The 13,919-nt window shown below is 36.2% G+C and overlaps 1 protein-coding gene across 3 annotated transcripts in view; it reads left to right on the top strand.

The window, feature by feature from the left end:
• UPRT (uracil phosphoribosyltransferase homolog) overlaps window positions 1–13,618 on the top strand; it is a 30,938-nt gene extending 17,320 nt beyond the window's left edge. For 2 of the 3 annotated variants that reach the window (XM_033201291.1, XM_033201293.1), the window contains exons 2-7: window positions 2,541–2,583; window positions 5,397–5,466; window positions 6,533–6,595; window positions 8,781–8,942; window positions 9,902–10,000; window positions 12,426–13,618. In XM_033201291.1, coding sequence (XP_033057182.1) covers window positions 2,541–2,583; window positions 5,397–5,466; window positions 6,533–6,595; window positions 8,781–8,942; window positions 9,902–10,000; window positions 12,426–12,532 — 544 coding nt within the window. In that variant the 3' untranslated portion in view covers window positions 12,533–13,618. Of the gene's footprint in view, window positions 1–2,540; window positions 2,584–5,396; window positions 5,467–6,532; window positions 6,596–8,780; window positions 8,943–9,901; window positions 10,047–12,425 lie in introns of all 3 variants that reach the window. The other variant, XM_033201292.1, reaches the window with a different exon arrangement.
• The last annotated feature ends 301 nt before the right edge of the window (window positions 13,619–13,919 follow it).

Here is a 13,919-nt window from a genome sequence, read left to right as displayed (position 1 = left end):
ATGTACCCCCTGAATGTAAAATAAAAGTTGAAAAAAAGTAAATTAAAAAATAAGGATTTAGCTTCCAGTATGAATCTCATTCTTTTGTTGTTTCAGTGTGAAGATCACTTTTTAAAATGACTGCCTTTGGCATTTGTCTTGTTGCTACAGGTGTGTGACACATTTGTTTATGTGAGGCAGTGTCAAGAAAAGTGGGTTCTCAGATATGATTAAATCTGCATTGCTAAACCTGGTTGGGGTTTGTACAATTTAAAATATGCTCAGCTTAACATTAATTAGATATCTATACTTTGGATTACAAGTGCCTGGATATCATTATCTGTTTAAATATTTGATATTTGGTTATTTAGATTTATTTAAAAATATTCCAGGGATGTGTATCTGTGTGTTTTTTACATTGTGGTAATTTTACATTAGACTTTATTTGGGACTATTATCAGATAGAAGATGATTAATGTGTCTTTCAAAGCTTTATTTCCAGTAGGAGAGATTACATTTATGATTTAAAATGAAGTGTGTGGAATGAAGAAGGTCTGGAGTCTGGTTCATATTAAAACATCCCTATTAACAAATATTTCAGCCTAGCGTTGTGTCTAAAATAGAGCCTCAGAGAATACATGCAGCTTCATTGATACAACAAGTAAATACCTGCTTTATGAAACTCTTGTCTTAACAATGTTAAAGATTTAAATATGATATTGAAGGCCATTGTGGATTTTTTTTAAAAAGGAGGTCAACTTATTGTATTCTAGATATACTTTAATTTATAAATGGATTTAAAATGAATAGTATGGATCTGAAGTCTGTCTATACAGCAGGAAATAGGTAAGTAATTACAGCTTATAGAGTTACTTGGAGTGGTAAATGATTTTACTGGAGGTCAAATAACTGTCAAGAGATAACAGCTCATATTAAGTTCTCATAGTGTGTACCTTTTTTGGAATGTAGAGAAAGTAGGTGCTTTTGATGCAAAAGTTAGCTGAGGCTGATTTTTTTGTGGGGGAGGGTGTGAAAGGTAGTAAAATGTTTGATTCCAAGTAAAATAACAGATTTGGGCAACTCTGATCACTTAACCTAATATACTGTTTCTCTGTGTTAAAGTGATATCTAACTGTTCAGAAATTAAAACCGACATTTCCGGTGTCTCCCATAATATATAACACTGCATATGTCTTTAAGTCAAATCCAGACTTCTTATTGAAAAACTATGTTCTGGCTGCCTAGGTAAGTTTGTATAGACCTAGCAAACAGAGCAGTAGGTTTCAGTATTTTTTGTAGTTCACTGTAGTGAAGTTTAATTATATAAATGAAAGGTGCTGGTGTAATTGGATAGTCTTATTTGAAAACCACAGTTCATGAAATTGAGCCTGTTTTAAAGGGGCTCTCTGTGTGTATAGGTATGTGTGGATAGAGTTTTCTGAGTTTAAGGAATTTTTGTACATAAACAACACAGACCTATATTCTCGCTGGTGCTCAATTGTGGTTTATATTTTAGAGAGCTAGTATCGTAGTATGATAGAACTGTGGTTACTCTAAGAAACCTAATGCCATTTGTGTCAGGGCTATTTCATTGCTTTTTCCATCTCAGAGAAATCAAATGCAGCTTGAGGAAAGAGTGGAAATTAATGATATACTGAGATAATATGTGTTTGCATATATCATTTTGATGCTGTTTTGGAGAATAGGTAGTCCATAGATAGGCAGATGGGGATTTTAAGTACATAAGCTGTAAATCAATCCATTCAGTCAGATCATTTAACTTATATGGAAGAAGGATGAGGAACAATACTACATTTTTATGTACAGAAATAACATCAGTTGTTTAACATTCCCTTTTTGGCTCGTTAACAGCTTGTGGGTAGACGTAGCCCTGGATTATTATTACTTGGTTACCTTAGGATATTGACCAGAGGAAATGGACAGGAAAATGGCAGAAAGATCTAGGGAATGAAGTACTCATTTGAAAAAACAGTCAAAAGGAACAAATTATCAATTATTTGAGAATGAGTTCTCAGAAATTAGGTTATATGTTTTTGAAAGCAGTGGCAAAAGTAGAGGATTTATTTATTCATACCATTCTAGTTCCAAAAAAGATTACAAAGTAGATGGGTTACTTATCTTGGTAATATGGGTTTTAGATCAAGGTGAATTGAGGGGGAAAATGGGGAGAAAGTGCTTTTCTTACTGCAAAGTTTCCTCTCAACTTTAGCTCTGGGCTTGTTCTCACCCTCCAGGGGTAACTTGTTCATCTCCTGATTGACTAATATGTACTTGGGCAGCTCAGCGGGGGACTGCATGACCTTTTCAATTCCAGTCTCTAATGTTGATATCAAATAAGCATTTTCATTATTGACCAAGTCATCTCATTTAGATGCCTGTATCCTAGTAAAAAGTATCTTGCCTCGGTAATAGTCTGTACATGTAAACATTTAAGCTTTTAGTGTGTTATAGGTCTTAATATCAGTGTTACTGTACTTATTAAATAACATTTTGCCTTAAAGCTCTAATTTAGACTAAAACTTGTATTATCTTTTTTTTAGGACAGCCAGTAGAGGGGACTTCATGTTTTCTGCGGATCGTTTGGTAGGTGCGGGCTTTTCATTTTCATTTCATTGTTTTGCCTAGTGATATAATCATGGTAGACCAAGGGGTATTTTTGTTCTAGAGCATTCTGGGGCTGGAAGAGATTGTACTAAGTAACCATCATCTTGCTAGGCTAATGAAGTATTGTTTCACTGTTGCATTAAAGGTCTACTTCAATACTTTTCACCACAAAGCATTGCCCATGAACTAATTCCCTGTATTTCTGAGATATCACTACCTCTCAAATGGATCTTGGTAACTTGAGTCTCAGCAATTCTTAAGTGCCTCCTCTTAGGGCAGTGAAGTACATTAAAAGAAAACCAAAAAATGTAAGGAGACCTAATAGTTACACTTGTGGTATCCAGCGAATGTACAAAAATATATTTCTTGTAGTTTACGGCAGCAGCGGGAGGAGGCTTATTTTGCCTCTTCTTTCCCGTACTAGCCTTCACATGTGAATAGTACATTTGACTGTCTATGCTTTCCTCAGGCACTTCCTATTAAGGATTGACCAAGCCCAGTTCTGTTTATCTAGTGATCTGAGAGGATCTCAGTCCAAAGTGGTTTGTCTTCAGGGTAAGCACTGTGTTTTCTTCTTGTGTTAATATCTAAGCATGCTCAGTGCTTGGAGTGAGGTTGACATGTTTTCTGCTGTGGATATTAGTTTTAATCCACAGCAGAAAATACATTACATTCAGGAAAGTTTAGTGTATATTTATATTTATATATAGTCTAATGTATATTTATATTTAGTGTATATTCATGAAGCTTAGTGTATATTTCATGAATGTATTTCACTAAACTTGTGTGAATCAGGCATTGTGCTAGGCTGTGTCCAGAGAGATGAGATACAATAGTGAAGAAGGTAGGCATGGTCCCTAATCTCATGGTGTTTATGATCTAAATACTAGATTTACAAACTAAGTACAAATTTAGTTGGGAAAGAAAGGAATGAACATGGCTTCTTAGCCCCAAAGTTATAATCAGATTAAGGTAGATAATTAAAAGGAATGTGAAAAAAGGCATGAAACTTTTCATTTAGTTTTGCCTGAGGAATTTATTTCAAAAGAGCATAGACAACTCCTGTTCTGCTTTTGGTCATAAATATTCTTGGTTCAGAGACCAATTTTATTTAAAATTACTTGAGTTTTCAGTGGCAGTAATAACCCTTGGATAGTAACAAGATAAATGTGGATGACATTCCTGGAGCAATAGTTAGGTCATTCTGTTTTTTATGCTTTTATCAAACCAAAAGAACTGGCTCGAATAACTTGTATCTTAATGGCTGCTGTTTTGGTGTTTACTGGTAGAAAATGGTTCCTCTTTCTTTTGCTGTTCTTATGTTCTTTTTCTATAGAAAGTAGGAATTAAGTTCAGGGTTATTGTAAGATGTTTCCCTGAAAGGACAAGCAAAATCTTAGCCCAAAATGAGATAGTAAGGACCTATGGCATAATTCGCCTGAGGGGATGATGAATTAGACCTCTCTTTGTTCTCTGCAGGTGGCTTTGAAGGTCCTGATATGGGGTGAGAAAGGGTCTGTTGTGGTTGTGGTAGAGCCTGGAGCTATTTAAGTTTATCTTCTTGAGGATTTCTAGTACACTATCTCCTGCAGCACATGTCATTAATATATATTATTTTATATATATAATTTTATCCTGAATTTGTCAGGGTTCCCTTCCTTGGCCCTCAGATCCTTGGGTTCTTTATATTTTAGTTGCTCTTCTGATTTTATGCTCTCCTGTAAGAGTTGGGCACACTAATTTCTGTCCCAGTGTTGGAGGGGATGGGGATAGGAGGTAAGGACTGTTACTAGGAGGAAAAGATCTAGGCTCTTCAAAGAAAAGAATCCTCTTTTACCCTTGTAATTTGCTCATAAAAAAAATATCCACAGAAGATGCTGACTGTAGGTGAGTATGCACACATATGCAGTATTCATGAGGTGCGTGGGCCCTCTGTCTCATGCTGCAGGCTGACAAAATCCTGGCTTATTTAGAATTGATTGTTTTAATGGCAGCAGGGCGTTATTATATGTTGTGATAACAGAGCATGGGGGGCCTGGTGCTTCTCACTGCTGTTGCAGATTCTCAATCAGTAATGTAATATTGATTGAATAAAATGTGCATTGCAGACTCAGCATTACCTTTATTGTAGTTGGCTCTGGTTGTTCATGGGATTACCATATCTTGTTTTTGGAGGCTCTTCTAGTAGTTCTGAGTGATGCTTTCCTTTGTACCACACATTACGATTGATATGAGCCTTCTCTTTAGCTGAGAAGCCCCAGTGCATTTTACTGGATCCTTCTTCAAGCTCAGTAAATTGGTTCAGCCAATGCACTCATTTATTTCCTCTAAAGAAGTTTCAGGCTTTATTTACATTATGGTGGGCCTTTGTTAAAAATAATCTGACTTAACGATTTCCAAGGTACTGTATAAAGCAGAGAAATTCCCAGTGGGCACTATTTCCAGAATAATAAGAAGTATATTACTTCCAAGAGTGCCTGCCATGACTGTTGTCACTTGCTGGAGTTTTGTGTCCTTCATAGTCTGGACTGACAGAGTGAGAATCAGAAGGCATATTGGAGCCTTTTGGTAGCAATCATGTGCCTATCTGAGGCTGGATACCTAGCAGCAAGTAGCATGGCATTTGGATCTATCCCCGTATCTAACACATGATAGGGGGCCCCTTCCTGCCTCCATAAGTGAAACCTTTGCCTAGTGTGTTCATGACTCTGCCTACTGTTCAGCTCCTGAAGCTAACAGCTAACAGGAGATTCCCAGCAGGTTCTCAACTTCTTCTTCCTTTGAATCTCTAGATCAGACTTGTTGTGGAAGAGGGATTGAATCAGCTGCCGTATAAGGAATGCATGGTGACCACTCCAACAGGTAACTAGGGCTGTTATTCTCAAATTTTCCTCATAAAAATTCCAAGCTAGAATGGGGAAAGATGGAAGTAAAGCAGTCTTAAGTAAAATAAACATGCAAAATGAGGAGCCTAGGTGGAGCTATTCTTTTAAAATCTTAAAAAAAAAATTATCAGGCATTTAGGAAAGAAATCTGTGTAGATGACTTTTTGTTAATGACTTGCTTGTCAATTCAAGTTAAAGGTTAACAAATACTCTTCAGCATGCAGGTGTTGCCTCTGATGACAGCCCATTGGGACCATAGTTAAGAATTGCTGGCAGCTTATCTTCATCTCTATGGGAAAGCTGCTGGTGAGCACAAATGGGCAAGTCTGTTTTGGCACTGAAATTACATGGTAAAAAAGGATAGAAAGTAAAAATAAAACTAAAAATGATAAGAATTGGAGAAGATGCTTTGTTCTATCCTTTAATAGAAAGTAGCCAAAGATCTCTGTTTCAGGGATTTGAAATTATGATTTGGTTCTTTAGTAAATAATGTAAAACTGTTCTATTCAAAGGGTTGACTTTATGAAAATTGGGGACTGAGCTTGTTGCATCATAATTGACACAAATTCAGGATGAGACCAAGAGTTGAGCATGTCTTAATAACTACTTCAGCCACTTTCTTCTGCTTTTAAGGAAGAATGGAGGCTCATACAGAAGAATGGAATGAGGAGGCTTTCTGCTGTGGCTCACAGTGGGGTCCCAGTTTGAATTGATGGGGTATATAGCGTTCTCGGAGTGCGGTGATTGTCCTTTGAATTCAGTTTGAGGAATGTGTATGTGAATATCATGTTATAATAAGTCCTATTCCCATTCAATGAAGTCTGCCTCTCCCAATTATCCCCACAGGTTTCTTATGAAGAATTAAGAAGTAACTGAAAAGTCACGACTCATCTCATTACTTCCACAGGGAATCTCAGGCATTATACAGTGTGTCTGAACAAGGGTTGCTTTGTGCCCATCTACTTTAAACCACAGACGCTTTATAGAATAAGTAGGTTACTCCAGTAATGAAAGATAAATTATTTGGTTTTATTTCCTAACAGGGTACAAGTATGAAGGAGTGAAATTTGAGAAGGGAAATTGTGGGGTCAGCATAATGAGAAGCGGTAGGTTCACATGTGTGTGATTTTTGTCTCTTTGTATGCATAGAAATGGTTGCTGTTTTTCAGAAGAGAGGCAGGCTTGTCTGTCATAACTGCAGCCTGCCTTTAGTTAAATCTCACCACCTGTGTTATCTATCCTCATGGTGCTGTGGAGTCATGTCCTGTGTGAGGCTAGGTTTGGCTAATTTTAACTAGAGCGTATTCCCTAACAGAGTGCTCCCATGGGCAAGCCACCTTTCAAAGAGATTCAGGGGATGATGGGAGGATAGGAGGATGTGATGATGCTATCTTGGGGAGAATAGGGCAGTTTGAAGACTGAGGGAATATGGTATAAATTCGGGCCTGGAGAACTTTGAGTACCTGACGAGAAAATATTTCTTTTGTTTTTATTTCTGTTGTTGGGCTAAATGACTTGTTTTATAGTTTTTATTTATTTATTTATTTATTTATTTATTTTAGAGACAAGGTCTCATTCTGTTGTCCAGGCTGGAGTATGGTGGCGTGATCATAGTTCACTGTAACCTCAAATTCCTGAGTTCAAGTAATCCTCCCACCTCAGCCTCCTGAGCAGCTAGGACTACAGGCACGTGCCACTATACCTAGCAAATTGAGAAACAATTTTTTTTTTTTTTTTGTAGAGATGCGGTCTTGCTATGTTGCCCAGGCTGGTCTAAAATTCCTGGCCTCCAGTGAGGCTCCTGCCTCAGCCTCCCAAAGTGCTGGGATTATGGGCATGAGCCACCACACCCGGCCTAATCCTTTTAAACTTTATATATGATGACTATGTGACCGCATAGGCAAAAGTGCTTGACTGTCATTAATTCTAGGTATTTCCATTTGCTGGTCTTATGAATGTTGTATTTGTATTTGAGTTCAACTGATTACCCTTCTAAACCAACCTTTGTATAGCAAAATCACTTGCCTGTGATTAGAACCTATACCTGTTACGTGGGGTTTTTTCCATTCAGCAAACTTAATTGTTTTGCATAAGATTTATATTTTTTTGCATAAGTGGTAGAAGCTCCACTTGTTTGCACTGAATACATATAGTTTAATTTTTAACATATAAACATTCACTTTTCTCTTTTGGTTATGAAGTTCTGTTTGTGAACAATTAAATGCCTCAAGTAAATTAGGAACTCCTTTTTTCTAGGAGGTAGCTCTTAAGCATTGATAGCATTTCAGGACATTTCAGGACAATGATGTTCAACTTTTAAAAACTGGTAAAGACGATGGACTTTTAAGGTGCAGTTTCTTCTGTTTCAGTTCAGCTTCTTCCCTAAAGGCACAAGCATGGTCCTTGCACCCTTAGTATATACCAGATGACTTGTGGTGATGTACAGCATTGTTTATAACCTTAATAGCCATTTGTTGATTTTCATATATATTAGAAAGAAACTTGTTTTATATTTACCCTAGTGATATAGTTTCCTCTTAAAATAAATTTAAATGAAAACAATAAATTTAAGAAAAATGTTAAGTAAATGGCAGTTTTGGTAGAATTCTGATATGGCCTAAAATCTTGAAGATGGCATGAGAATGACTGCCTTTTGGCAAACACCCCCTTAAAGGAATTCAGAGTCAAAAATAGCTCTGTGTTCAGAAACCAACGGTGGTAGTGCTAATTATTGTTACCTGGGAGAGGGGGAACGATATACAACTTTTTCACTGCTTGCAGCAAAACCTTTGCTGTTGAGAAGTCATTGTTGAGCTAAGTGATGTCCCCTGATGCTACCTTGACCTAAAAGGAGACTTTTTGATCTACAGCCTTTATTCTTCCATAAATCTTTTGCATTTTCTCAGACAAAAGTCACAAATTTAGGTGGTTTAAAGGCCTCTTTAAAATAATAGAGATAAAAATATTCCTGATATTAAAAAAGCTCAGGGAGCTGCTCAACAAAATGCTTTATTTCCTATAATCACGGAAGCATGACAGCTCTAAAACTTGTAAACCAGCAATAAAATTAGCTTATTCTAGTTTCATTAACCAGCCCTTAACCTGGTTTCATTATCCTCCACTAAGTATGAAATATGAGCATATCAGAAATAAAAGCTGTCAGCTTCAGAATAATTATTGTCCTCTTCCTTCCTTTTTGTATTAATAACAGTGACAAACTATACTTTGGCCTTTTCTTGGGCTTTCTCTCTGTTTCCCCTAATATTTTTCCTTTCTTTTTTCTTCTTCAAGGTGAGGCAATGGAACAAGGTTTACGAGACTGCTGTCGATCCATACGAATTGGAAAGATCCTGATTCAGAGTGATGAGGAGACACAAAGAGCTAAAGTATATTATGCCAAATTCCCCCCAGACATTTACCGGAGAAAAGTCCTTCTGATGTATCCAATTCTCAGTGAGTGGCTTCCGTTTATTTGTAACCTTTGGTTAGGGTTTAAATTCACCTTAGTGTCTGCCTCCTAGGTACCCTTATGTAAAAGGCAAAAATAGTTTCTAAATGTGTTTTTCTCAGTTGGGAAAACTGCCCCGGGCAGTTCACTGGAGAGGTTTTATTGCATAATAAGAGAATATACAGTAGTCAGACCTTATTAGCCCCAACAAGCTTCTGTCTTGAACACATTAAAACAAATGATTTAATGAGGCAAAATATATAGAATGCAGAAAATATATTGAAACATATCTCCTCTTTAGCCTAATGAGTACAGCAGTGATTTTCCTCAATAATTTATTCTCTCTGGAGGTAATATTTTTTCCTGCTCTTCTGTTCTCTTTCTTAAGCTTACTCAGACCACACTTGGCATGGTCTTTAAGGGAGGTGAGAGGGAATATGTTAAATTTGATAGCTCATATACTAAATGAATTTAGGGCTCGGTATTTGATAACTCAAAAGTGTATGTGTCATGTTCATTATTGAAAATAGTATGGATAAAGAACAAGTACCTTCAAATGAAGTGGTTTCTTATGTTAGATTGCTATATTGCCCTTGCTTCAAAGACATTTTGTGGCCGGGTGCTGTGGCTCACACCTGTAATCCCAGCACTTTGGGAGGTCGAGGTGGAAGGATCGTGTGAGCCCGGGAGTTTATGACCAGCCTGGGCAACATATGGAGACCCCATTTCTGCAATAAATAGAAAAGTAGCTGGGTGTGGTGGCATGTGCCTATAGTCCCTGCTACTTGGGAGGCTGAGGTGGGAGGATGGCTTGAGCCTGGGAGGTCAAGGCTGCAATGGGCCAAGATCATGCCACTGCACTCCAGCCTGAGGACAGAGTGAAGCCCAGTCTCAAAAAAAAAAAAAAGACTTTTTAAAATTAATGTTAAGGTTGCTAATGCATTTGGTTATCTTTTGATTTTAGGCACTGGAAATACTGTAATTGAAGCTGTAAAGGTTCTTATAGAACATGGAGTTCAACCCAGTGTTATCATCCTACTCAGTCTGTTCTCCACTCCTCATGGTGAGTTCAGCATGAGGCAGTAACTAGGGCTCCAGATAGACCTGAGGTGGGTAAATATGCATTTTCTAGCTTCTAATCTGGAGGAAAAGTTTATCTGCTTTCACATTAAATCTGAATCTAATTTTGGTAATTATAACTTGTGTTTGTCATTTCTAAGCTTACTGATAACATTTTATACCATTCTAATGTTCAAATGCAAATGGAGAAGTATGAACTAACGCCATTTAAAAGAATTGCAGTTGTTTTCCTGGTTTGGGCTGCAAATGACTGAAAGGTTCCTGTTTCCCTGAGGCCTGAGAACTGCTCACAAACAGCAAGAAATATAAGGTTCTAGCTAGCCCTGTAGTCTTACTGAAGTAATCTTTGCAGTGTGAAGTGAAGAGCGGAAGTTTTTAAAGTTAGACTTCTGCTCAAAGGGCAGAGAGAACTGTGTGTTCTCCGTTTCCTGAAGGAGGTGTACCTAACTTAAGATCCTAGTGTTTTTTGCCATACATTATAGAACAATTGGGAATATATTTTAAGAAAATAATTATAGGTGCATGTAGAAATTTAGCTTCTATGATGTTTATTGTAGAGTTATTTGGTATAAGAAAACATGTGAAAGTATACAAATGACTCACAATAAGGAAATGGTTAAATAAATAATATATATTCAAAGGATATACTATTATGTAACTGTTAGATCATGTTTTTGGAAAATATTGAATGGCATCCAAAAATGTACATGGTAAATGTAAAAAAGCAGTATAAAAATAACAACATTAGAATAGGGTAAAGTGTTATCACCAAGCTTGGAGATGACTGGTACAAATTATGACTATTTTAATTATAAAAATCAGAGTTGGATTTAATATGGAACCTAATAAATCTTTCTTTAGCATGAGAGGCTAGACAATGTTGTTTCAATTTTGGTTTCAAAATGCATACACAATGTTAATAGTGGTTATCTTAGGTTGGTGGGATTCTAAGTGCTTTTCATTTTATTTTTAAGCTTTAAATTGGTATTTTTCAAGTATTCTACAATGAATTTGTATTTGCTTCATAATTTTTAAAAAGGGCAATGTATGGTTTCTCTAGTCAGGTGTTTTCTCATTTCTAAAATGTCTAAGTCTTAGCCAGTTCTGAAGAGGCTACAGTATATCTAGTTGGGAAAGCTGGTTTCAGTAGGTTATTGATAGGAATTATGGCCTGTTTGATTGATTACTTTGCTGTTTCATAACCAAATATTACTTGTAGTTCAAATGTTGGTGGCAACAAAAGGTGATTTGCTTAATTATCATTTATATATATAACACAGGTGGCATTGAAAATATTGAGAGAATCCAATAATTATTAAAATTTTTGCCTTTGGGAATGGAAAAGCACCCTTTTTAGTTCTAATAGTATACATGAGAATGATGTACTATTCTTTGACATTTACAGCTGAAAAATTGTATTCTGTGGCAGGATTTGCTATGGATTTTTAGTTTGACAGGGTAATTAAAATAGTCATAATTTGTATTGGTCATCTCTAAGCTTGGTGATAACATTTAATGTGATTCTAATGCTGTTATTTATACATTTTTTACATTTTTACATTTGCCATGTACATTTTTTGATGCCATTCAGTTTTCCAAAAACATGATTTAACAGTTATATATTATATCCTTTGAATATGTGTTATTTATTTAACCATTTCCTTAGTGTGAGTTATTTACATACTTTCACATTTTTTCTTATGCCAAATCACTCTACACTGAACATCCTAGTCCTTGTTTTCTTTCCCTACCTGTTCCTCTCTCAATAAGCTAGAGTCCTAACTTCTAAAAAGCTGGTGTGCTCTGACACATCAGCTTTTTCTGTGAAAAACAACCACGCTGTGAAACACTGCACTTGTTTCATAGTGTTTCAGTTAGGAAACCATTATCTTATGTGTGATCCTCTTTAATTTTTTTTTTTTTTAATAGAGATGGGGTGTTGCCATGTGGCCCAGGCTGGTCTCAAACTCCTGGCCTTGAGTGATCCTTCTGCCTCAGCCTCCTAAAGCTCTGGGATTACAGGTTTGAGCCACTGTGCCTGGCCTGTGATCCTCATTTTAAAAATGACTGTATTCACTCTATTACAGTCACCTTTAAAATACAATAAAATAAAAAATACTCTTCAGGGGGAAATTTCTGTAACTGAATAACTATATTTTTCAACTTCAGTATAAAATAATAATTCTAAGAATGTATTAGTGAGATGGAGGAGGCATAGTCTTGACTACTGTCAAAGCTTTTCAGACTTTATAAAAGGGAAGAGATTAACCAAGTCTGATTAGGTATTCAAAGATCATTGCTCTCTGTCTTCTGTCAATTTTAGACCTAGTGGCAATAACTACAAAATTCCTGAATTACAATTGGTGTTACCAAAACATCCTACCATAATAACTTTTTTTTTTTTGAAGGTGCCAAATCAATCATTCAGGAGTTTCCAGAGATCACAATTTTAACTACTGAAGTTCATCCTGTTGCACCTACACATTTTGGACAGAAATACTTTGGAACAGACTAAGTTATTTAAGTAAAATAATTATCTTGTGTAATATTACAATCATGTTTTGATTTTCTATTTGTTTTACTGATTCAATTGAGAGGCAGAGAAAAACGTGTTAAAATGCTTTTTAGTTTGGAAGTGCGTATATTTGAGGTTATATCTCATTTAGTTATTTGTTTACTGTTGGCACCAAATTCAACAATGAAGTACATGCCACTCTTACAAAACATAAATTTTAATAATATTCTAAAGCAAATTACTGAATCCTCAGTGCATTAAAATTATTTCCTAATTTATGAGCCTCTTATTTTGGAGATTGCTTGAAGCCACAAATAAAACTCAAATGAGAGTCAGTCCTTTGTCCCACTGTAGTTTGCATTTTGTTTAGTTTGGTTTTAGCTCTAGTAAGGCTTCATAGATGTGGCTATTGCCACATTCCTGTACTGTTTTCTTTCTGATACTGGACATGCTAGTAACTTGGAGAGGAGAATAAAAGAATGTCTCCTGGAATTTTACATTCCCATTAATGTCCTCATTCAATTGGCAGACCTAGGATGTATGGTTAACTCTCAGGCCATTATGTTCTTCATGGCTCATTTCCCAAACTGCATTGTTGGTAGGTGCCTTGCTAAGCTGTAATGCAGTGAAGAAGATGGTGGGGCATTTTCACTAATTGGAACTGTAATATTAATTTACAAGATTGAATTGGGGATATCTGGAAGCTGACAAGGGAGAGCCAAGTACTGTTATGCCATCAATCCTCTAGGAAAGAATTGGTGGTTTTTCTGAAGTGTGGGAGAAAGGGTGGTTTCTTGCTGGATTTCATGGCCAGTAAGTAAATTTAAATGCTTCATTTTTAATTTGGATGTTTCTGCTAGAGCCCTTTGATTTGGAAATTAGTTATTTTGCATGTTTGTCAACTGTAGATGTTTTAAAATAGAAAAAAAAACCATGCTTTTTATAAAAATGCCTAAGTTTTGTATATGTTCATCTTTAGGCTTCTGAAAGGAGAGAAACCATTTTGGAAATCAATGTTCGTGTTCTGAAATCTGCTTGTAAAACTCTGATCTCATTTTACATTGATATTAAAACATTTTAACAGTGTTGGCTAGCTGATTACTTGATTAATTATACTCCCATGGCCCCATAGGCAGCTGTTGTGGGCCTCTGTTCAAGAGCACAGAAAAGAGCAGAAGGAAATGTCTTAGAAAGAACCAAAGCTGATGAAATCAGCAAAGATTGGGGAGAGGAAGGAAGCCTGGTGTAGACTGGATTGTATTTTTCCTTTGGAGACTAGGATACTAGAAGAACTTCAGTATGTTTTTCCCTTTATTTTTGAAGACTGTCAGGTAATAAATTGAGATTAATAGATTACTCATATTACAGTTCTTCCATGGCAAATGTT

Source organism: Trachypithecus francoisi, unplaced genomic scaffold (genome assembly GCF_009764315.1).
Source record: "Trachypithecus francoisi isolate TF-2019V2 unplaced genomic scaffold, Tfra_2.0 Lachesis_group6, whole genome shotgun sequence".
NCBI classification, from domain to species: Eukaryota; Metazoa; Chordata; class Mammalia; order Primates; family Cercopithecidae; genus Trachypithecus; species Trachypithecus francoisi.
The sequence above is the reverse complement of the archived record's forward strand: the minus strand, read 5'-3'. Positions and strand labels throughout refer to the sequence as shown.